Here is a 25087-nt window from a genome sequence, read left to right on the forward strand (position 1 = left end):
ATATAAAACAAAATATTAAAATTAAAAATTAAAAAAATCGAGGTGGCCGTCCACCCCAACTGAGCCATGGGGGTTTCCGCCACCCCCAGGAGCCGGTTGGGGGTGACCGAACCACCCCCTAGGGACATGGGGGTGGCTTCGACCACCCTTAACCAGCCCTTGGGGGTGGCGGAAGCCCACCCCATGGCTCAGTTGGGTTGGCCGGCCACCCCAGCCCAATTTTTTTAATTTTTAATTTTAATATTTTCTTTTATATATATTTTTTAAATAATATGTTATTAGTTATCTTTAGTGGGGCATGTGACCAATTAGTGACCGTTGAATGGTAAGGATTTGAGAAAAAAATTGATGGGCAATTTTGGCAGCATTGCCATGAATCCTGTTCCAAAAAATTATTGACTACTTCTAGGCATGCCATGACAATGCAATCGTGTCAACCACTTTGCCTATATTTAGTGAAAAGAAAGAACATGACAACATTATCAAAATATGTCAAATTCAGTCCCCCACCCCAACCCAAAAATAATAATTTTTTTGTAAGGAAAAAAAGAAAAGAAAAGAAAAAGAAAATGCTCAAACCAGATGCTGAGATGTACTTGTGTCACAAAAGAGTGAAAAGATTACAACAAATATATTCACATAAAATTATCATGGAAGATGGTGGCATTTGGCCTTATACTCCACAATTTACCCCAATATTAATTGAATATTTTAAGTGTTGGGCCTCACATGTTAAGAAAAAGTTTTTTTTGACATGTGATTATGAATGTTAGAATATAAATCAAATAATTAATCTCATATTAAGAAAAAGTTTGTTTTGACACGTGATTATGAGTGGTAGAATATAAATCAAATAATTAATCTCATATTTTTTTATAAGCATAAATTTTTGGAATAAGTGATGATGTAACATCTAAAACTATTTAAGAGCAGACTTGCCTATAATGGTAGATTGGAGTGTTAGAATTTTTTTTTCATTTTAAATAATATTGTAACCCTTATTGCCAATTCATCCAAAAAAAGAATAAAATTATCCCATAAAAGTATTGTGCACCATAAGAGAATCCCCAATAAGAAACACACAAAGAATCAGTTATGCAGCTATAAAAGTAAACGGTGCATGTAGTGCTAGAGAAGTATGCTTCCATTTTGAGGTTTGCTTAGTCTATAGGGTAAGTTTTGGACTCCTACATCCGATTAGCTATATTTTTATCTATATCATTTAAATATATATTTTTTTTTACTCTTTATTGATACTATCTTTATTTCTTTTCTAAAATTTGTATTTCACTCTTTATTTTTTCAATAGTAATTCGTTTAACACAATAATTTTTCAATGATTATTATTTTTCAAATAATCATTTTTGTAACTATAATATTTTTGAAACAGTTGTATTTTATAATAATTATATTTTTCAAATGTCGTATTTGCCAACGTTAAAAATGAAAACCATAATCTCATAGTAATGTCAATCATATTTATAAAATATATTTTTATTAAAAATTGTGAAAGAATATTCTCATAATGATCCATTGAAAAGCGGGAAAAGTTTTAGGAAAAATAAAAAACATGTGAGAAAAACAACAAAAAATAAAATGGCGCCCTTGAAAAGTACTGCTACATGTAGCTTTTTTTTTATTATTATTTTTTATTATTATTATTAGAGCATTAGTAGCAGACTCCCTATAGCCAATTCTCTTCCATATGTTTAGGAAAAATATTAAAAAAAAAAACACAAAAAACCACACACATCAGAAGCCCTAAATATAACCAACATCAAAATTATCAAATGACATCTACAGTGTTTCCCAATGCATTGAGAAACACTGTAGATGCACAATGCATTATTAAATTATAAAAAATTGATTATCTCTCATCTCTTTCACATGTCCCAATAATTCTCTCTCATCTCTCCTCTCTTATTGGTTGCAATGAAAAAAAAAAAAATAGTATGTAATTCATATAGGAAAAAATAAGGGAATCTATTGTGAAGTGTTTTTTTATAGGGAATCAAAAAGTAGTTTTATTCCCTAAATTGAGAGAAAACGGTTGGGAAGCTGCTGCTAATACTCTTAATCAAATCAAATATCTATTTTGCATTTTTTTTTCTTCTAATCCAATGTGTGGTTTTTTTACAAATTTGATTAGTCATTTTAGATAAAAGTACTATTTGCCTCATCCATTGGGAATGCTCAACGCTAATTATGAGATTACTGGCGTTCATAAAAGCATTGGAAAATGCCATATGTATCGACACTTATTTTGAACAACAAAACAATTTGCGTCAGTAAAAGCCCATTTTTAGTAATAGTAGTAATATATAAAGAGAATGCTACACATCCCAAATTTTTCTCATAAAAGTTAGTTCTTAAATGATGTGTCACAATTTTATGAGATTTATTATTTTGGGAAGTGTGTCACCAATTCATGAGATGATCACACATCATTTGAAAACTAACTTTTGGCAAGAAAGTCTTAAGATGTCTAGCATTTCCTATATATATATATATATATATATATATATATATATATTCAGAGAGAATCATGCTTGGGTTCTTTTCGAACCTAAATAGCGAATTAATGTATCCAGTAAGCTTTTATAATTAATGTAGATAATATTATTGAGATTTTTGTCAGATATGGATAAGGTGTTTGTACATGTTTTGTAAATGTCATATATTTATTAATTGTTAAGTCGAATTTAAAATGTATGAGAAATGCACGTATGATTTTTCCTTTTTATTTTTTATGGATACATATGATCAGCCTTGAATTCCTAAGAGACGTGTTAGGATAAAATGTTATTAATTATATTTAAGAGAACAAAAAGTCAAAAAGACAGAAAGGGAATGAACCACCGACAGCTTGAATAAGAGCACCTCCTTTCTCTTTTAAAATAAAAAATAAAAAAAATGATATTTGTATCTTCTTCGGAGAAGTTGACAAGGGAACAGGACCTCATCTTGTCAACTTCTTGTTTGACAAAGACTGTATTTAGTTTAACTGTTTTAAAAAAGAGATTTTTTTTTTTTTAAAAAAAAAAAAGCATTACACTTTATTGCCTTAAAGTTTCACATAATTTGTAATTTGACATGAAATGTTTAAAAATTTACATTGTATCCAATAAAGTATCAAGAATTTACAATTTAACCCATCCATTAATAATTTTTGTTTTCTATTATGGAAATGATGAAAAATACTTAATTGCCTTTATATATATATTTAAAAAAAAAATTGGGAACGGCTACACATTTGGCTAGCCGGAATGTCGGCCATCCCAACGGACCAAAATGGGGGTGGTCGAAACCACTCTCATCTAATCGGATTGGGGATGGCTTACCACCCCCACGACCCATGGGGTGGCCAGCCAATAGGGGTGGCTATAGCCAACACAACCTTTCCTTTTTTCTTTTTCTTTTTTTTTTTTAAAAAAAAATTTTGGTTAATTGAAGAGCATTTTTGAAATTTCTTAAAACACATGAGGCGATTTTGAAAATTTTAGACAAAAAAATGCACGTGCACAATTTTTTGTCAAATTGGATGAAAATGGTTAATAGGGTAGCTACATTGCAAAATTTTGATACTTCGTTGGAGTACATTTCAAATTTTTAAATATTAGAGGTTAAATTGCAAATCGGGTAAAACTTTAGGAAAGTAAAGTATAATTTTTATTTATTTATTTTTAGTTTTTGCAATGGTTCAAATTTAATTCTTTTTATAAAAAAAATAAAATTAAATTAAATATAAACCTTCATAATAAAAAAACATTCCTTTTATTATTATTATTATTATTTTACAATACCTTCGCCAAATTCAAAATGAAAAGCTCCCTTACATGGGTTTGTGCCTTTGTGGCCTCGTAGGTACATGTCTTTTTTTTTTTTTTTTTTTTTTTTTTTCTTTTCAGATCCTTTTGACTTCAACTCTTTTATTCTACTTATTTATAATTATTATTTGTACTAGGGCTGAACAAAATTCAACTAAAACTAATTATAAATCAATTGGTGAATCCAAACTGTCAAGAATTGTCACAGTCTATGAATAATGAATTGGATATCAGATTCTCTTTATCAGTAGATGCCCATAACTAGTCTAAGACAGATGGATGATGGGAAATGGGAAAAGCTGCCATGACAGCTCGAATCTTTCCATGTGTTGTGTAACCTCTCTCATTTTTACTTGTCTTTTTATAATTTGTCTATTCAATGTTGTATAACCTCCCAATTGAATGTGCATTTACTTAGATTCTGTCTTTTTCTTCTTTTACATCAACTTTAATGAATGTGCATTTATGAAATTAGATTTTTAAATATTTAAATATAGACAAATATTAAGTACAGACTGATTTGTAGTTTATATGGCTCAAATTTAAAATTAATACATTTAATAATATATATAATGTTAATATTAATTTACTTTTTTAAATTTATAAATAATATAAAATTATATACACCGATTACAACATTGTAAAATAAAGAGCACAAATTTTCTTTAAATCAGTCTACAAAAAATATTTTTCAATTAATTTAAAATAGTGTCAAGTGTCTATAAATATTTAAATGACACATTAAATTCTTAACGTTATTAATAGCAGTTTACTAACTTAGATTAAATTTAATATGTCTTTTAAATATTTATAGACACTTAACATTATTTTAAATAGGTTAAAAGATATTTCCTTTATACTGGTTTGGAGGAAATTTCTATTCTAAAATAAATATTATCCAAGTATCCATTCCATTTCAATGAAACGAAAAGCATCTTTGTCCATGATTTATGGTCGGCAAAAGTTTTAAAATAAATTTTTTTTCAAAAGTGTGTTTTGATTTTTGTTTTAATAATAAAAAAGTAGAAAAAAAAATTTGAGTTTTTTTACTAGACCAATCAAAGTTTTTGTTTGTCATTACTTTTTTTTTTTTTAAAATTTTTTTAATTTAATTTAATTTTTATTTTTTATGTAATAAAAATACTTTTTAACACAATTCAAGTATGTTTCTATTGTGTCAAGCTATGACTCAGTTTAACTTGAGGTAGCGCTTGCGGTTCTTACCATTTAAGCTTTTCTTGTGCATATTGTGTACCTCCCAGTATGTAAATGCTACTATGATCACGTCCAAATAAAATAATCAAATTTAATTTCTACCGCTTACATTTTTAAATAGAAAAAAAAAAGAAGAAAAAAAAAAAAAGAGAGGATATGTTATACCCTCGAAAGTACTTTCCTTAGCAAATAAGAAACCAAAAAAATCTTACAAAAAATTAGAGAATTGGTGAGCCATAGATACATGGTTATCTTATCTTTTGTTGAATTATTAGTAAGCAATAATTAAAACCACCTACCGATTCGAAACCAATCCATGAATAAAATCAACGTTAACATCAAAGCCAACGTGACCCATTGCCGGGACAATTGCAATAAAATAATTGCATCTCCAAAGACGAAAAAAATTTCAAGGCCATGAAAGGAAGAAAAAGACCTTTGCGTCGGGTGCTAAGAATATATACATAAAAGACCAAATTCATCGTGATCGTTGGACTTTTTGAAGGATCCATTTAAAAAGGCTGGCCGCCAGGGTGGGAGAATAATTGTACTTATTTTACCTGGGCGTGATCGTAGTATTATATATTTGTTGGAAATCGTAGATGAAAAAACTAGATAGCGAAAACCGCATGCGTTTTTTCAAATTCGATTGAACCATAAAAATTAAGGTCAACTTCATTTATTCTGCTAAGACGGATTTATGGGAGACCGGAAGTGGCCCTGGTCCCCACAAATTACAAGAAAAAATAAAAATTTAACGTAAAAAAATAATAATTTAAAGTATTTTTTTGCCAATTGGTCCCTCCCCAAAATTTGTTTGACCTTAGATCCCTCAAATTCAAAGTTGGCTCCATCGCTAAATTATTCATTTTGGGTGAATTAGAATAGTTATTTGTTTAGTTTTAGGTCCACAATGGAATAAATCAATTTGTGTGGACACATGAGAAAGCATTTTACTCTCACCTTAAATATAAGTGAAGTTGACCCATTAGACTTTATTTGGTCAATATGCGAATATTAGGGTCAAGAGTAACAGTCTCTCTATACACATAAAATATATATATATATATATATATATATATATATATTTTATATTTTAGGGCATCTACAAGAGATTTATCAAGCGATTATTGTAAAGTTTTTTTTGTTTTTTGTTTTTTTTTTTTTCGAGATTTGACCCAAAGGCTTGCATACAGCTCATCCGGCCCATGCCATATCGTCTAAATTGGATTGCCATGAAATGAAAAGGCTTGGTTGGGTCCATTGGACCGCTCAGTCTAAAAGCCCATGCTCAATGCCATGCCGTTTGGACCTACTTACTAACCCACAAGCTGTGGAAGTGGAAGGTATAAGGGGGTGTTTGTTAAACAACACCCCACTCCACCACACCGCACTGTTTATGGATAAAAAAAAAAAAGAAAAAAAATAATGATTGATATGGAAAAATGAAAAAATGGTATTAAAATGTAAAAAAATCTGTTTTGTAGTAATTTTTTTTATTTGAAAAATAATAAAAAGTAAATGATATAATATAAAAAGTGAATGATTTGATATAAAAGTAAGAATGTTTTTTTTTGAAAAAATGGTGAATAGTGTGGTGGAATGTGGGGAAGTGTGAGGGGGTTTAACAAACAAGGCCTAAGATCTGGGTGAGTAGCATAGGATGGGACACAAATTTCCTCTAAATCAATTTGGAGAAAATTTTCTCCAACTTATTTCAATAAGTAACAAGTGTCATTCAACATCTTTGGATTTCTCAGAGCTAGGGAGCCAAACAAATGAATCCATAAAATTTTTTAAACTGACATGACAGACAGTAAGTGACAGATAAGGGAGAGAAAATTGCATTTTTTTTAATTTAAAAACCCTTGTCATGTCAGTTTGAAAAATTTTCTGGGTTCATTTATTTAGCTCTCTAACACTTATCTTCTCAAAAATTAATGTTTAGGTTCATAGGTTTAGTATAATGGCAATAAATGACTCTTAAAAATATTTTTTTAAAAATGCGAGAGATGATAACTTGTCACTTATTGAACTAGGTTGAAAGAAATTTCATCTAAACTAATTTGGAAGAAATTTCTGTTCCATAAGATGAGGTAGTCAGTGAATTAGGCCTATTTAGATTCAAGAAATTTTAAAACGTGCATTTTAAAAATGTATTTTTTTAAACAAGTATAATTAAATCGTAGTCTAATGTTTAAAATCATAGCTTATCATTTAAAATAAAAAGAAGTAAAAAATTTTCATCGAAATTGGGTCGAAGAAATTTTCTTCAGAATTGGAGGAAATTTTTAAGTTAAAAAAGGAAATTCCTCTAAATTATTTTGAATAAAAACTTTGTCCTAAAAGGAACCCGCTACCGCTAGGCAAGGGTCATTCTGGTCAGATACCATTTTGGCTCATCGAAATATAAAAAAACTTGCGTATTTGTAGAGCAGAGTCAAAAGAGTGTTAAGAGTCGGTGGTTTGAATCAATGGTAAAGGCCTTGTATGCGCTTCCCCGCCTACCCCTTGTTCCCTCCTTTACAAGGTACGCCGCCATTCTTCAAACACTTCTGCGTTACTGCTATTCTTCTTCTCATTATTATAGATATCTGTTTTTTTTTTTGGCCATCAAATTCCTTTTTTTTTAGATTGTTAACCAATAGAAAAAAGTAAGGCGATTTCTGAAATGAGTTGGGTTTCGATTCAGTTTTTAGTGATTTATTTTTGAGTGGGAATTGGGGAAGGAAATTGTTTTTGAAAACGGTGAATGCTGCTTTCGTAGTTGCAATAAAAATCGGATATCTTTGGTAGAAAAAAATGTATAATTTGTGGTGCAAACTTCACTGATGGCATCGCCAATTGAAACGTATCTAACTATGGTGTTTTCACTTTGTTCGACTGAAAAATGAATTCCCCATAACCACAATGCTTTCATGAACGTTAATTAAGTGTTTTTTTTTTTTTTTTGTAAGTTAGAGTCTTGTAAAGGAAAAGAAAGGAAATTGAATTGAATTTATGAGCATTTTTCTGATAACTAAGAAGTTCAACTGAGAAAAATTATCAGTTTTTCAATTCAAGTAGAGAAGGATATTTTTCTGTTGTTTATGATTCATTAAGTTTTATGTATCTTTGAACGGTTCCGGATTCATCGATTGGTCAAGCAAATGGCATGGTGGATTTCAGAGTCATGTAATAAAATGAACTATTTTCTATTCAAATTGTTGTATATTCTAGAATTTGGAGATTTTGGTATCTCAATTTTGGTTTAACTGATGAAGTTTAGCTTCAGTAATTATCTATTGTTAAAAACTAAAGATGATTTATTTTACAGACTTCACTGTTTGCTTCTGCCAATGGATATGTATGATGCTTCCTTAATGGTTAATGGGTTCTGAAATAATAATACCAATGCATTATAAATATTGCACTTATGCTCTATGGAAGCATATGATTAGAGGTGGAAACTAAGACTTGCAGTACTGGCTGTTTGGTTCTAAGTTCTTTTCACCATTGCAGAAATATTGTTCAAATAAAACAAGGTTGACCAATTTATTTTTACTAAATTAATTCACAATAAGTGGTACATGATGCCAGCTATTATACTTGAACTTCTAAAGGTCTGAAATCATGGATATCCTTTAAGATTGAGATATTTGTGTTTAAATCTGTTGCAGAATAGTCTTGAGCAAAATGAGCACAAAACCATCACCAATATGTCGGGAATTCATTTCTGTGGAAGGAAGTGATATTTATTCAAGAAGTAGACCTGATGGTATAACTATATTTTTCTGCCCTTATTTAACTTTCACATTTATTTAATATCCTATGTTTGGAGCATTTCAGGTTTTCTGTCCTTATTTTTGGTCACTGATTGTGGTTGCTCCCTAAAATTCTTGGTCCATATCTAAGAGTTTAGTTAAGTAAATATCAATTATCTTCTTTAAAACATTTTGATGTTGAAGAGTCTAAATAATATTTATTTTTTTGACATTAATATGGTTGTTATGTTTGTCGATCTGAAGCACAAAGGAAAGTGAATGTGTACTTTTATTTTTTGGGTTGATGACACTTTACCCATCAAACTACCACCCAATTCTCAAATATGCCACCAAACTTTAACTTAATATAACTCAAGACCGTAATTCAAATTTTCTGTTCTTAGTGGCCCCCTCCTTCCAAAACAGTGTTAAGTCTGACAGAAAAAATGTGAAAGATAAAAATGCCCCTGATGGTAAAACTAAGCCAAGGATTTCGCCGGAAAAGATGGTGGTCAATTTGCCTTTGCTGCCTGAGGTGTTGACCAGATGGACTCGCCAAGGAGGGAAGATAAACTTTGGTTGATGTATGGCCCGCCCCTTAATTCTCAAATTTATAGCAACAATGTAGTAACAAAATCCAACTATGCATCAAATTCCAAACTTTTCCCTCTATAACAAGCCCTTTTTCTTTGCCTCCTGTCTTTCACACAATCACAAAGAAACTGCACTCCTTATGTCCAGAAGCATCCTGCAGCTGTGCTCCTTGAGCTTTGCACTTCCATGAAAGAACTCCAACAAATCCTGCCTCTCAGTATCAAGAATGGCCTCTAAAGTGTGCACTTATTCCACTCGAAGCTCATCAGCTTGTTCTGTAAGTATGGCAGTGTAACGAAGCTGCTTGTGTTTTCGAGCAATTGAAGTTTAAACCAATTTACTGGTTATTCTCCACAATTATGTGTCAAGGCAGCACTGCTTCAAACCTTACTGTAAATAGTGATCACCTAATGGGTCTGGTTCCTCAAAGCTTGAGAAACTGCAAAAGTGTATTTCGAATTCATCTGGACGATAACTAATTGACTGAATATATTCAAAGTGTTTGGGAAATATCCAGACTTGGAGGGAAAGAAACGATTGAAATTTTGAGGACTGAGAAAGGACGTTGGAGGAGCTTAAGTTTTTTTTTTTTTTTTTTTTTTTTTTGAACTTTTAATTTTTTATACTCTTTATACTTGGACAGCTGCGTATTTAGCCCCTTTTGGTGATTAGTTTTAACGATTTTCTTGTTCTTTTTTCTCCTTCTAGATAAACGTTTCTCTTGTATACCTTCTGTGTACTTAAGTAGCGCTTTGCACTTTTAATGATATTTCGATTACTTTTATATATATATATATATAAAATCCGGACTTGGATTGCATAAACATCATAAAGAATTGCTTTTATGGTGAACTCTTATGTAACTAGGGAAGGAGTTCACGACTAACAAGTCTAGACATCTGGGGGGGAATAATATTATTGGTAGCATCCCACCTAAGATTGGAAACTCAACTCAATTACATGTTCTTGATCTTTCTTCAAATCACTTAGTTGGGGAGATCCCCAAGGAATTTGGAAGGCTGATTTCTTTGGTGAAGCTTACGTTCGGTAAACAATCAACTTCTAGGTGGTATACCTTCAGAGCATGGGTCCTTGATGAACCTTGAGTATCTTGCCCTGTCCATTAACAAATTGAGCAAGTCAATTTCAGGATGTATAGGGAACTTCACATAACTGCCCTACATGAATTTGAGCCACAAAGAGTTCAATAGTGGATTTCCAACTCAAAGAGTTCAGCAGTGGATTTCCAACTCAAATGGGCAAGTTAGTTCAGTTGTCCCTTCTAGATCTGAGTCATAACCATCTCATAGGGTGAATTTTTAATTTAACAAAATTAAGATTGAAAATCATGAACTTCGGTATAGTCATTGGGTTTGTGGGGAGTGGTTGGGTTGAAGTGTAGTGAGGTTCAGCGAGGGGCTAGGATTAGTGGTTGATGTGGTAAACACCGCCTACCTCTATGGCTCAACGATTGCCACTCTCCATGTCCTCCAACACTCCTGCCTTGAAAACATCTTATTCCACTTTGTCTCCTGCCCTTGAATTGAGGGTGCTATGGAGAGAGAGAGAGAGAGAGAGAGAGAGTGGTGGATTTTTTTAAATCTTTTTTCTCATATAGATTCAAAATTTACCTTTTTGTATCAGTTATGCCAATTTCAATCAAATGCACCCTTTAACATTAAGGGTGTTTTTATCTTTTTACATGCATTTTCCTCTATTTTAATAGACTATTTCAGATGGAGGGTGTAACTTAGAGCTGAAATTTCTAATAAGGATCTGAGTTCTATTGAGTTAAACTGTTAAAGTTTGGTGGCATATTTGAGAATGGGGTGATAGCTTGGGAAATTAAAGTGTAATATATCCTCTACTTTTTGTTTTATATTTTTAGGGGTGGGGTTATGCCTAGACGAGTAGTTGATTTGTATGCTTGTTGGTGGACTGCTGGTAGCACTCGAAGTGCTGTTGTGTGAAACGTGATGCTTTTGTGCCTTTTGTGGTGTCTTTGGAGGGAAAGTAATGATAGAAATTTTGAAGGCCGCGAGAGGACTTTAGAAGAGATTAAGTCTTTATTTGCAACACATTGTATCTTTGGTCAACTGCTTTTGTTTCTCTTTTATTGATTAGCTATTTTGATTTTCTTGTTCTTTTTGCCTCTTCCAGCTAGGTGGCTTCTTTTGTATATTTCTTGTGTCCATAGGGGTACCTTAGGCTTTTAATAATATCTCAATTACTTATAAAAAAAGATTTTATTCACAATTGTAGCATGACGTCCCGAATGTTATATTACAGGCATAAGATTCCGTTTGGTCTCATATAATATTTTGGCTCAGGTATGAAAACCAATTATCCAATGCACTTTCTTATACTATCTTTCTTCTTTCATTGCATTCGCAAGGTTTACTCATGGTCTCAATTAGGTCATCATTAGTATATAGAATCTTGTCAATATATAAATAGACTCCTTGTGGATGTATTTAACAGTATAATACCATATTAATTCAGGGAAAATATACTTAAGCCCCCCGAAATGCCACCTTTTTTTTTTTTTTTTTATTTGCGCCTCCAAACACTTAGATACGTCAAACTACCATCGTTTGACAAAAAGTCCATCTGTTAGCGTCAAATGTTAAAATGGATGGAAAAGTGGTTACTTGTGTTGCACATGACTGCTTTGACAAAATTCTTCCCAAAATACCCTTGGCCGAACCATCCCCATAGTCTGTGGGGGTGATTCGGCCACCTTCATTTTTGCTTTTGGGGAGTGGTCTAACTACCTCCACAAGTTTTGCTTTTGGGGTGGCCGAACCACCCCTACAAATTGTGGGGGTGGCCCTTAGTTTTTTTTCTTTTTGTTATTTGATTTATTTTTAAATTTTGGTTTGTAAGAAAAAAATGGGCTTTTTAGGAAGAACATGAGATCACTTTTCCATCCATTTTAAATTGCCTCAAGTGGTTGGCTCAAGTGGTATGGGCATTGGTCTTGGTGGTATTCCATCAGGTCTAAGGTTGGAATCCCTTTGGGTGCAAACATTTCTTTGGGGCCAGCCCACCGGCGAAGCCGAAGAATTACTCGATCCGTGTGGAGGAGTCACTTTACACGGGTCCAAAGTTTACCTGACAGGGGTGGGTACACGAGGGGTTCCTCATCATTAAAAAAAAATACCTATTGTCCCAAAACCTTAAACGGATAAGAATTAATGAGTTCAATTATTTAATTTATTATTCAATTTATCCCCCATCATGTGTGGGTTTAAACTCCCCTCAATAAGTAAAACCCAACACATGGATTATTTTAATTGAAATGAGGGACAAATTGTGGAGTTAAGGTTTGAACTCACTTAGGACCTTTCTCTGATACCAACTTGAAGAATATAGGTAAAAAAAAGAAAAAAACAAAGAAGAGATGAAGAAGAGAGGAAGAGAGAGAGGCTGTCCAAAGGAGAGGACCCAGAATAAGGGTTCCTATTCAGCTAACGTTTTATTTTTGTTAGTGTTTAATCATACAAAAATACATATATGCCTCCAATGCAATAATAATATTAAAATAAATGTAGCACATCAACAACTTACTGGAAAAGTAAGAAGGTGATATGTGACCCTAATGAATCCTGTGCTAGAAAGTTTGTAGGGGTTATGTTACAGTAGAGGTTCTGATGTAGAGTAACTTCAAATGTAAACTATTCTCCAGTGTGCTGATTTTTTTAACGAGAATCTTCATTGTTAGCACTGATTGGTACCACGCCGTACAATATCACTCTTAGTACTCTAGGAGCACTAGATTTATATTTTCTCCCTATTTATTGTAGGCTTATGTGAAGAGTTCTCTGTTTCCACACTCTCCATCTCCCTGTCTCAGGTAAATTCTGTAAGTTCAATCTTTCTTCTTTCCTACATAAGTTGGGTCAATGTTTTCTTTTATTCTTGTTCATAATTTCAATTCTTTGTGGTTGCATCCAATCAGGTATGGTATAAATTATAATTGTCATTGCCTTTGAATGTCATCGTATGCATAGCTGACAATGAAAGTGGAAGAAAATGATCAGTGGCATATATGCATTTGTAAAATACGAAGAGCTGTGTTTGTTTATATATGAACATACATAACAAAAATGCATTTGTTGCACATGGGAATGTGGTAAGTCTGTACTTTAGATATGGCTACTGGCATGTTATTTTGCCCCTTAAATTGCCTCACCTTGTTCCCATTGCATAAATGTTGAGTATTTTCATACAATTTGGTAAAGTACAGATTGATTTGAATCTGACTGCCTTTTATGGTCAATCATTTAATACAACCCAGAGAATATTCACTTTGTTTTCTGCCAACATTCCCAATTTTTAAGAAGTGTGTTTCTCGCAATATCCATGTGTTGTGGAAAGTCTTTCGCATTTAGATTCTGTAGGCTGTGCTAAGTTGAGGGTTAGAGTGCATGATTCCCAGCCAGACTATAGGAGAAATTCAAATTTATTGTTTAAAGACCACTCTTTTTATTGTTATTGTCATATTGTGCCACCATATACAAGAGAGATTATATACATTCTAAATCAAGATGGCTATAGCCTTGACTTATGTAAATTATTCCCATAAAACTAAAAAAAAAAAAAAACTACAATAAAATCATATCAGATATAACTGCTAATGTTTAAATTGAGAATTTCTAGCCTACCATTAAATTTTAACGAAAGATCTACATTTCGCTTTTTGTTTCTTATTTTTTTCCTAAGCTAATAGAAATGGTACTTACTGAAGCTCAATTTTTCTAAAACTGGTACGATATCAACTAGCAGTTGTTTTAACTAAAACCTTTGTCGTTGAAGGAATTAAAAATTTTTCTGCCTGCAATGATGGCTGAGATCTAGAATGACAAACCTTACATTGATAAGTTAGGCGTTTATTACTCTGTCGAGGAAGACCTCTGCAACGTTGTGATTATCATTCTTCCTCCTTAAAACTCTATTCTCTTTACTCTTCCCGTCCTCTGAAAAATAAATTGCCTCCTAGAATATGTCCCAAAATACCTTTCAATTTTATGTCCTTTTAATCTCCATGTTGTCTCAGGCTATGTTTTTCTGATTTCTTAGCAACTCGTGTGCAACCTAGCCAAATTAAACATGCTCTTTGTCATGAAGTCTGATCATATTTCTAGTCACCATCATTTTACTTTGGCCTACTTTCTCCTTCTCTTTTCTTCTGTTCTTTAGTGGTTTTTTTACTATATTTTGGAACTTTTTCTACACCTGTCTGTCTCTACTTCAGAAGCCTTTTGAAGCCTTTAGAAGTTGTACATAATGATTATTTTAGTGGTACGTTTTCATCTTATGGTTCTGCTCATGGTATAAAACACAACTGTCTTATTTCCTTTTTAGCTTTCTTTTCTTTATTTGATTCTTAACAGTACTCTATAAGTCTAACATGAAGTACAGTGTTCTACTCTTTTGTTTCTGATGTGATAAGTTTTTGAAAACGCAAATGTTTAAGGGATTTTTCTACTTTTAATTGTTTTAGATGTCATTAAGTTGTTGGTTTGTTGTGTTAAGAAGCAGATGTGATTATTCTCAGACAGTTCATGGATTTGCATCTTACTTTTAAGTATACCATTTTAATGTTACCTTTCCATTTTGACATTTCAATGATGGGAAGGTCAGCTGGTGGCCAATATCACAAGAAGAGGCATGGAATGTTTGAAAGTTCAATAATTAGAAGCCTACTTTTTTTCGCTTTCTTGTAGATGTTGATTTTTCAGCTGCTGTAGAATTTTTGACATGGTAGTAAATAAATAAGTTTATATATGTATTCTGTGCTCATTACAGGTGGAAAGCTCGTTCGCAGGCAATTTTATCTATTCTCAAGAACCTTGGGGCTGATTTTCTTTGTCTACAGGTTTTGTATTAGTTGTTGTTTCCCTTTTCTCCGAGTGTTTGATGTCTTCACATATAATGAGAAAAATCTACAAGTTTTGGTTGATACTTGCTAGCTTGTAAGTTGAGTTTCCTTAATATTTATCATCAGTGATCATATAAATACATATATCTAATTGTTTTGATTTATATACAATCAATCTTATCAGGAAGTTGATGAGTATGATAGCTTTTACAAAGGAAATATGGAGAGTCATGGATATTCTAGTATTTATGTCCAGAGAAATGGGCAGAAGCGTGATGGATGTGGAATTTTTTATAAGCAAGACAGGTATATTAAACTTCCTCTTTCCTGATTTAAAATGGATGAGCAGCAGTGATTTTGGATTTATGCACCAAACTCATGCTTCAAAGAGTCATATATATGAATTTTTTTAACAAGAATGATCCACTGGTATTATAATTGACTTTAACGAACTGAAGGATGCTGTAACCCCTGCAAATGATTTGCTACATTTCTTCCCTGACCATTTATCACATTTATCATGTCTTTTATGCAGTCTCTTTTTTTCGCTTTCTTTTGTCCTTTTGCTGCCTTCAACCTGAATCAATAATAATAAATTGATTAGGAAGCTTCCTAAAAATTACCCAATGCCTTATGTCCGTCACTTGATATTAGTGACAAGGGATCTACTCTTTGAACAAAGAAGCTTCAACCGTCATCTGGGAGTTAAAGAAGATTCTTAAATTTGTTTGATACTTTGAACTCATTTGAAATTATATACACTGTCTTGGAAAACCCTGCACATAACAAAGGTGATTTCTGCTAGCAAGTTCAACATTTTCTTGGCCAAATGACCTGGGACCTCAATCCAACAATGATATGATACCACAACTTTGCTTTGACGTACCAAACATTTATGACTTATCATCTCCTCATAATACTAGTATCAATTTATCGTAATTGTAAATCTTCTTAAACTATATTTGTGCTGTTGATTCAGTGCAGAGTTGGTTTTAGAGGAGAAAATAGAATATAATGATCTTGTAAATTCAATTCAAGATGGACAACTTTTAGTTGATGACAAACATGACAGTGTGCATACCAATGGAAACAAAGGAGCTGAACCAAAAAATGGTAATTTGTTTTCGTCCTGTTACATATGTTTCTTTTCTTTTTGTTACTATTTTGTGGTATTGTAAGAACTGTTTCTGTTTTTTGATGGTTTTTTTTTTTTCCTAAAAAAAGTTCAATGATCAATATCATAGAGCAATAATAGGCATTATACTATTTTCTTTAGTTCAAACTATATATAAATTTTAAAAGGCTTGTATACGAAAGAAAACGTGTGGTACTTTCAACGCTTTAGTTCAAACCATACATAAACTATATGCAAACTTAACAGGAAGCTACAAGAAGCTCTAGGGAAATGAGCTCAAATGCCAAACAAATCTTGAAATCATGTGTGGTTTGCAGAAGTTGTGTGAGAAGATATTGTTTCTGATTTATTGTAAATATCACAGAATAAGGATGCTCCTATTTGGAGTCACTGAAAGATGGAGGGAAACAATCTTAGAATCCTAGGTTTGTTTGTGCATTCCAAGACTGGGGATTAGAATCAGTACCCTCCTTGGGGCCCGTTGTACTTTAATATCCCAAAGGGTGAAGAGGCTGATTGGCTGTTTTGCAAGCCTAATCAAAATGGGAAGTCAAATGTCCGGTGTACCTAGGGGTGCATTTACGCTTTTAATGATATTTGTCAATTACTTACAAAAATAAATGAGGGAGAGGATCTGGTCATGTAGAGTTTCCATCTTGTATATGGCACAGTAGAGTCCCATGGAGGGTTTTTTTTTTTTTTTGGACAAATGCTTAGTCTAGAATCTTAATGTTGGATGATCTCATTTAAAACGAAAATTACATTAGTGAATTCATCCAAAAAAAAAAAAAAATTACATTAGTGAATTAACGTTGCATGGGTAATCAAGTGGGGAGTTGGTTGCCACTTGTGCTTTTGCTGGAAATGTACGTTTGGGCAGCACAAGAGTAGCTTGATCTGGAATGAGTAGTCTTTTATCTTATGTGGACTACTTTAAGAGAAAGGGGCACTGGACCTTAAATGATGTAGAGCTTTCCATCATCATACTCGAGTCTTTATTCTTCAGATCATTCCACTGGGGGGATGCTTCCTATGGCAGCACCTCTATTTATTCTTTTGTGGAATATTTAGATCTGTATTGTAATTTTTATGTGAGCCTTTTGCATACAGCTAGTGTACAGAAGGAGATGGAAGATAGTGACAGAGAAGTGAAGAATTTAAAAGTCAAGAAACCTTTCATCTTACATCAAGCTAAGATATCTCCCCTGCAGCAACTGTTCCTATTTCGGGGGTGCTATACAGTGGAATCATGGCCTCCGACGAACTGATGCTCACCAAAGAGGTTCTGGAATGGTAGTGTAAAGAACTTCCAGCTCGATGTATGGTTGACTCACCAAGGGTAACAACTGAGTTTGTGGAACAACCTCTTTATAGAAGGGAGAATATTGAGAGGGAATGAATAGTGACCCTTTATGCTATCATCTAGATGCTCATGGCCATGAAGTAGAGAAAAGGTTATGTGGGAATATTTGGCCTATTGGGCTTGGTGTATGATGGTTTATGCTGCTGTTGCCAGGATGGTATTGGGATGAAAGAGCTGGCTGGCTCTGGCACCGGCGAAGTTGGATGATACAAAGCTGAGGTGCAATAGGTTAATTGGAAAGCAAAGAATGACTGGTAGGTTACATATGCTGGGGCTTGTTAGAGCCAGCACCTCTGGTGGATATCATTGGCTTTCTTGGTGAGTTTCATATTGTTTTATGTGGGATTCCTATGTGATGCGTGGCTTGCTTAGGTAGTTGGCTTTTCACTGGCATGAACAACCTTTGACTAGATTACACCTTCCAGAGGTGGCATTGCAAGTGAAGAAAGAGATTGAATGGCTTCACCAGGCCTGATTTAGGAATTGTCAAGTATGTGGATTTGTTATCTAATGGAGTAAAATAAAAAGAAAAGGTGATTTGAAGTATAATTTAGGAAACTTTTAACTTGAAAGACAAAGAGCTATGAAAGCAATCTATCATGATAAGATTAGTCGATATTTTACTACTTTGTATAGATGATGTTTTAGTCAAACAGAAAGGGATATATTATTGCTCAGCGTACTTTCTTCCTTGCTGGCATATTGGTGCTTTGATCTAATGAGATTGAATACCAGATACAAGTTAAGTTGAACACCACCCCCACACTCCACCCCCCCCCCGCCCCTCTCTCTCTCTCTCTCTCCCAAACCCATTTTAGGGCTTTGCTTTCTGCTCTAAGATGGACAGATTTTGGGGAAAGGATAATATTTTATGAAATTTCTTCATGCACGAAAATATCATTGTCAACATAATTTCTTTTTGAAGGGGCATAATGGTAAAAATTAAAATGTACTTCCTTCTCTTTCCTCTCATTGACCAAATAATGGATGATCAATTTCTTCAACTTTCCATCATGAACATCCAACCAACGAAATGAACACTGCCTGTCGTTTTCTTCTTTTTCCTTTCACTAGGGATTGGTCTTATCATTTCCTTTCAATTTCTTGAAAAACTCAGTACATAATGTTAGTGAGTGTTCCATCTAGGTCAAAATGAAATCTGTTGATATAATTTCATGATAAAATTTATCATGTTTCTTTGAAACTTTATTTCTATTGCAGCTTTTTTTCCCTCATTTTCCTTTTCCAGGGATTTCAGCTTTACTCTTTCTCGGATGCATTTTTCACATAGAACTTCAGAAGGTTGCTGATTATATTCTTATTTCCTAACATGCGATGCTGGCAGCTAATATCAATGATCTTCTTTCAGATTCAGCATTAAAAAAAGCCCCAGAGGATCGTGGAGATCCTAATGATCCCTGTGTGAGACTAAAACGTGATTGTGTTGGAATCATGGCTGCATTCAAACTCAAAGATCCTCCACATCATGTTGTTATTGTGGCAAACACGCATCTTTACTGGTAAACTGGTTCAATATTCTATAATTTTATGTGATGAATTTTATCAGTTGCCTTGGAGAAAAAAAAAGGAATTTTATCGGTCAAAGTAATTTTGATGTTTCTGCTGCAGGGATCCAGAATGGGCTGATGTCAAGCTTGCCCAAGCTAAATATCTTCTTTCACGCCTAGCTCAATTTAAAACTCTGGTTTCCAACAGACTTGAATGCTCGCCTTCAGTAATAGTGGCTGGTGACTTTAATTCAATCCCAGGGGATAAGGTTTGCAAGATTATCTTTCCCCTTGATTTGTCTTTTTTCCTCTTTATCTAGCGTATGGCTTGCTTGTTCCCTTTTTCCTTTTTCTTATGTGTGTGTGTTTGTGAATTTGACTTTTTTGGTATTTCCCTATAAGCTTCATCTTTGTCCAAGTCATTACGTCATTCCTACCACGAGAAGTCAACCAGAGTTGGGCATAACTCAATGCGCCCCAAAGACCAAAGACTATGGTTGTTCATCCTTTTTACACATATAGCACAAATTAGAATAAAGTTGTATGTGTTTATCCAAATTATCATCAATGAAGATGCAATCCAAAGTGATCCACACAACAGATGAAACCTTAGAGGGAGTTCTATCATTCAAGATGCTTTTCCACGAGAACTTACCCTGTCAACCACACAGTTTGAGACAAAGCTTTTAAAATTGAACATGCATCTCTTATTCTGCTTCTAACTCATAGCATCGCCCAAAACTCTAGACTTGTATGTTATATAAAAGTTTGGGAGAGATCAACAAGAGGCTCAACCTCAATCTTGAACGGATTAAACAAACCTCAAACTTACAATGCCACAACCCTCCTATCCAACCCAGATAATCAGGTGCTATTGCTTTTTTGTCCAGAGAAATAGAGAGTAAATTAGTAAATACACCTGCCATGACCCCTTACTGCAACGTACATCTGGCTAAGAAAGTGCATCTAGAGTAACTCATGCACATGTTGAAAGGAGAGAATGAAAGAAAGAAAATCCCACTACTCCTAGTCTCCTTTCATTAGCCCAACCCATGTGGTCACCTCACAACAAAAGTTGTCATCAACCTCTACCTTCACTATATATCTAAGCTGCCACCATCCTCCACTGTGTATACTCACTGTGTATGTAGAGGCGCATTGCACTTTTTTTGACATATACAACATTACTTATAAAAAAAATAAAAAAATTATCAAAGCTGCCACCATCCTCCATAAACTATCCCTTTCTGTTGCATAAGCCAGGGCCACACACCTAATGGCATGCTATTAAATACTTTCAATCTCCTAATCCCCAAGCTTGAATAGGAAAGCGAAGCACCCAATTTACAAGTTGGTATTTGAGATCATCATCCTTTCCATTCCATAAGAAGTGCTGTTCAAAATTTTCTAGTCTATATGCAACTGAAATAGGGATAGAGAAGAAAGACATGAAATAAGTTGAGAGAGACGAAAGAGTGCTTTTGATGGGAGTAATCTTCTCCCTTTTAGAAAAACATGTATTTCTAGTAGCCTCCCCTTGAATCTCTTTATGATTGAATCTTGAACTCCTCAAAATAAACCAAGGTAAGATAAAAACAAAAACTAGATGTTGCATGTGATACCCTAGATTTTCACACACACACACACACAAACATATATGGAAACTTCACTAACCCTTGTGCTATTTCGGCACTTTTGCAATCATACATAATACCTTAAAGTTTAAAAAGTTGCAATGTCGAGTTCTTCTGTTGTAAAAGTTTGTAATGTTAATCTTACTGCTAGAATTTAGGGTTAAATCAAATGGTTAATAGGTGAAATGTCCCTTATACCATTGTTTTTTTTTTTTTTTTTGATAAGTAATAAGAAGTTTTATTAAAAAGCGTATAGGCGCCCCAAGGTACACTGGAAGTATACAATAGGATCACCTAACTAGAAGGAGAAAAACGAAGAAGAAAATCATCATAACTAATCGAAACAGGAGAGACATGCGCAACGGTCCAAAGATACAAAGTTTGAAAGCAAGAGGCTAAAATGTCTTCCCAAGTCCCCTCCACATCCTCAAAGCACCTATTATTCCTTTCCCTCCATAGACACCAAAAAAAGCACGTAGGCACCATTTTCCACACCGCGGCACTCTCCCTCCTCCCCGAAGACCACCAACAAGCGAGAAAATCCGAAACCCTCTTCGGCATCACCCAAGACAACCCAAACCGACCGAAAAAGGTGCTCCACAAAGTATAAGCTACCTCGCAATGAAGGAGAAGATGATCCACCGTCTCCTCGGACTTCTTGCACATACAACACCTATTTGTCACAATCACCCGTCGCTTTCTAAGATTGTCCAGGGTCAAAATTTTTCCCAAAGCCGCCGACCACACAAAAAAACTCGCCCTCAGAGGAGCTTGGGTACGCCACACACTCTTCCACGGAAATCCTCCCCCAACAGGACTCGCCAAGGCGGCGTATAGGAGCTTGACCTTGAATCGGCCTCTTTTGGAAGAATTCCACCACAACCTATCTTCACACCCTCGCCTCACTTGAGCAGCATGTAACACCTGGAAAAAAGAAGCCAACACCTCCACCTCCCAATCATGCGCTTCTCTAGAAAAGCTCAGATTCCACTGGTTAGTGCCTCCCAGCACCTCCAGATGCTCCGCCACTGAAGCATCCTTAGCGCAGGCAATGCTAAATAAACCTGGAAAGGCATGCTTAAGAGCCAAATCACCACACCACTGATCGTGCCAAAAGCGCACCTTAGACCCCTCCCCAACCTGAAATCGAGTAAACCTTTGGAAATTGGCCCACCCCTTCCTGATGTTCTTCCATAACCCCACCCCCAGAGGACCCCCCGGCTCCAAGGAACACCACCCTCCCCAAAGACTACCAAATTTCGCATTCACTACAGCCCTCCACCAAGAATCTCTTTCTAACCCATAACGCCACAACCACTTCCCTAAGAGGGCGCGATTGAAGACCCTAAGGTTCCTGATACCCAAACCTCGCTCCTTCATCGGAGTGCAAACCTTCGCCCACCCCACCAGGTGGAACTTGAACTCATCGCCTAGACCTCCCCATAAAAAGTCCCGCTGCAACTTCTCGATCCTCATTGCAACACTACCTGGAATGGGAAAGAGTGACAAATAGTACGTCGGCAAGTTGACGAGAGTACTCTTGATAAGGGTTATTCTCCCCCCCTTAGACAGATAAGATCTTTTCCACCCGGCCAACCGACGTTCTATCTTCTCAATAACTCCATCCCAAATATGTGTAGCCTTGCAAGAGGCCCCTAACGGCAAACCAAGGTACCTAACAGGCAATGAAGCAACCCCACACCCCAGAATCTCAGCTAACCTGTCCACTTGGCCCACATCCCCCACTGGAATAATCTCCGACTTGGCCAAATTAACTTTTAACCCGGAAGCAGCTTCAAACAACAGAAACACACTCCTCAAATACCGAAGCTGGGCAGGCCTAGCATTACAAAAAATCAAAGTATCGTCCGCAAACAAAAGATGAGACGTAGTAATATGACCGACCTGAAACCCCTCAATAAAACCCCCGTTCACTGCCGCCGAAATCATTCTGCTTAGAGCTTCCATAACAAAGACGAACAACAGAGGAGATAAAGGGTCCCCTTGTCTCAAACCCCTGGAGCTGCTGAAGAAACCATTAGGCGAGCCGTTGATCATGATTGAGAACCGCACCGAAGAAATACAATGTTCAATCCAAGAACACCAAATCCCACCAAAACCACACCTCCTAAGCATGTATAACAAGAAACCCCAATTCACATGGTCATAAGCTTTTTCTAGATCCATTTTGCATATAACCCCTGGTTCCCCAGATCTCAGCCGACTGTCTAGGCATTCATTAGAAATCAAGATAGGATCGAGAATCTGCCTACCTTTAATAAAGGCACTCTGGGATTGAGAAATGACCTTATCCAGCATAACCTTCATTCGATTTGCTAACACCTTTGCTATGATCTTGTACATACCTCCCACAAGGCTAATAGGCTGAAAATCTCTGAGATTAGTAGCTCCGGGAATCTTCGGAATTAGCGAAATGAAAGAGGCATTAAGGCTCCTCTCAAACCTCTCCCCAGCATGAAAAGCATAAAACACCTTCATTACATCCTCCCTCACCACCTCCCAACAAACTTGGAAGAATGCCATAGAAAACCCATCAGGACCCGACGCCTTATTGCCATTCATTTTAAACACTACCTTCCTTACCTCCTCTTCTTCGAAATCTCTCTCCAACCATCTAGCCTCCTCCTCCGAAATGGAATCAAAGGAGATACCATCCACCATATACCATTGTAAAACTTATAAAAATACAAAATTACCCTAATTAAATAATTGAACTTTCTTTTTTAATAAAAAGCATGGAATAGCCTGACCCACGACTAGGATAGACATTGAGCAATATATATATATATATATATATATAACATGGATATTTTTGCATCATCCGTTTGGATTTAATAGAAAATCCAATTGGAGGGGTTGCATTGCAAAATTATTAAATATGGGAACTTGACAATAGTTGACATTGCAATTTTTAAAATTTTAAGGGTAGGATTGCAAAATTGTCGAAACATAAGGGGGTGTATATATACGTGTTAACTCCAAAATTGCAGTTTTTATGGCATATCCTAAAAGGATGTAGGTAGAGTAACATAACTCATCATTGCCTTTACTATTTTCAAAAGTGAGCTATTCCTTCTTTTTGCCACACCATTTCGTTGGAGTGTTCCTGGTGCGGTCAATTGGGATTAAATCCCATTAGCCGATAAATAGTTCTTAGAGTACCCTAGGATGTATTCCCCACCTCAATCTGATCGAATGGCCTTTAGTGAGAAATCAAAATTCCTTTGTCAGGCCCATATAGTGGCCTCTCCCACTGTCACCACTTCCCTCATGTTAGACTCAGTTTCTTATGTCCCCAGGCCTTGCTTGTGATAAAACTTAGGTTCAAATATTACCAATAAAAAGAAGAAAAAAAAAGAATTCCGCAGGTTCAGCTTTTTAACAATTAAGCTTGAACAGAAGCTGAATTTGGTCAGCCAACAACATTCAATGAGCTTGATTGCAGGCAGTTCACAAGTAGTTTCTTTGTTTACCTGGATCAAATATATATATATATTCTATTCCCTTAGTTCTTAAGCTTTTATAGATAAATTAATATTTATATTCAGGAGTTCTTGCAGTAGCTTTAACCTTCTTCTTGTTTCAGGTTTACCAGTACCTTATTTCAGGCAACTCTTCATTGGCACAAGTGGTGGAATGTTTAGAAGATCTCCCTATTCCCTTGTGCAGTGCCTATGCTTTTACGAAAGGAGAACCACCATTTACAAACTGCACCCCTGACTTCACAGATACACTTGATTATATATTCTTTTCCCCTACGGATGACATAAAACCAGTTAGTTTTTTGGAGCTTCCGGAACCCGACTCACCCGACGTTGTTGGTGGATTACCGAACAATAGCCACCCAAGTGATCATCTACCAATTGGTGTTGGATTTGAAATTACCAGGGAATAGATTATCTCATGGTGCATGTGGTATTTGCATTCCCCATCTCTCTGTCTCAAAGAAAGTTAGGGTACAACTGAGACTCCTTGAAAATTATATTAGTGGGTTGACATGTTTTATATGACCTTTTTTTTTTTTTTGTTCATTATGAGCCTTGATAATTTCTTTGCTATTGGCCTTCTAGACTGCAATAAGCAAATGCTAGTGTGTTTTTCCATGTAAATTTACAGGGAAGCATGGAGTAATTGTTGATTAAGAAAGAGATGGAGAACTAAAA

At 34.9% G+C, this 25087-nt stretch overlaps 1 protein-coding gene across 1 annotated transcript; it reads left to right on the forward strand.

The window, feature by feature from the left end:
- The first annotated feature begins 7434 nt into the window (after nt 1–7434).
- LOC132175877 (DNAse I-like superfamily protein) lies at nt 7435–25087 on the forward strand. The gene is made up of 10 exons (XM_059587958.2): nt 7435–7572; nt 8702–8799; nt 11669–11709; nt 13186–13235; nt 15191–15260; nt 15448–15569; nt 16243–16376; nt 19131–19281; nt 19391–19538; nt 24511–25087. The coding sequence occupies exons 1-10, from the start codon at nt 7517–7519 to the stop codon at nt 24817–24819; spliced, it is 1179 nt and encodes a 392-aa protein (XP_059443941.2). The 5' UTR covers nt 7435–7516; the 3' UTR covers nt 24820–25087.

The sequence above is a fragment of the Corylus avellana genome, chromosome 3 (assembly GCF_965113065.1).
Source record: "Corylus avellana chromosome 3, dhCorAvel1.hap1.2, whole genome shotgun sequence".
In the NCBI taxonomy this organism is placed as follows: domain Eukaryota; kingdom Viridiplantae; phylum Streptophyta; class Magnoliopsida; order Fagales; family Betulaceae; genus Corylus; species Corylus avellana.

Excerpts from the sequence above, each read along its gene's own strand:
- LOC132175877 (XM_059587958.2), top strand. The coding sequence starts at position 7,517 with ATGGTAAAGGCCTTGTATGCGCTTCCCCGCCTACCCCTTGTTCCCTCC. Across the intron at positions 11,710-13,185 it reads CATATAATATTTTGGCTCAG|GCTTATGTGAAGAGTTCTCT; the intron begins GTATGAAAACCA and ends TATTTATTGTAG. Across the intron at positions 16,377-19,130 it reads AGGAGCTGAACCAAAAAATG|ATTCAGCATTAAAAAAAGCC; the intron begins GTAATTTGTTTT and ends ATCTTCTTTCAG.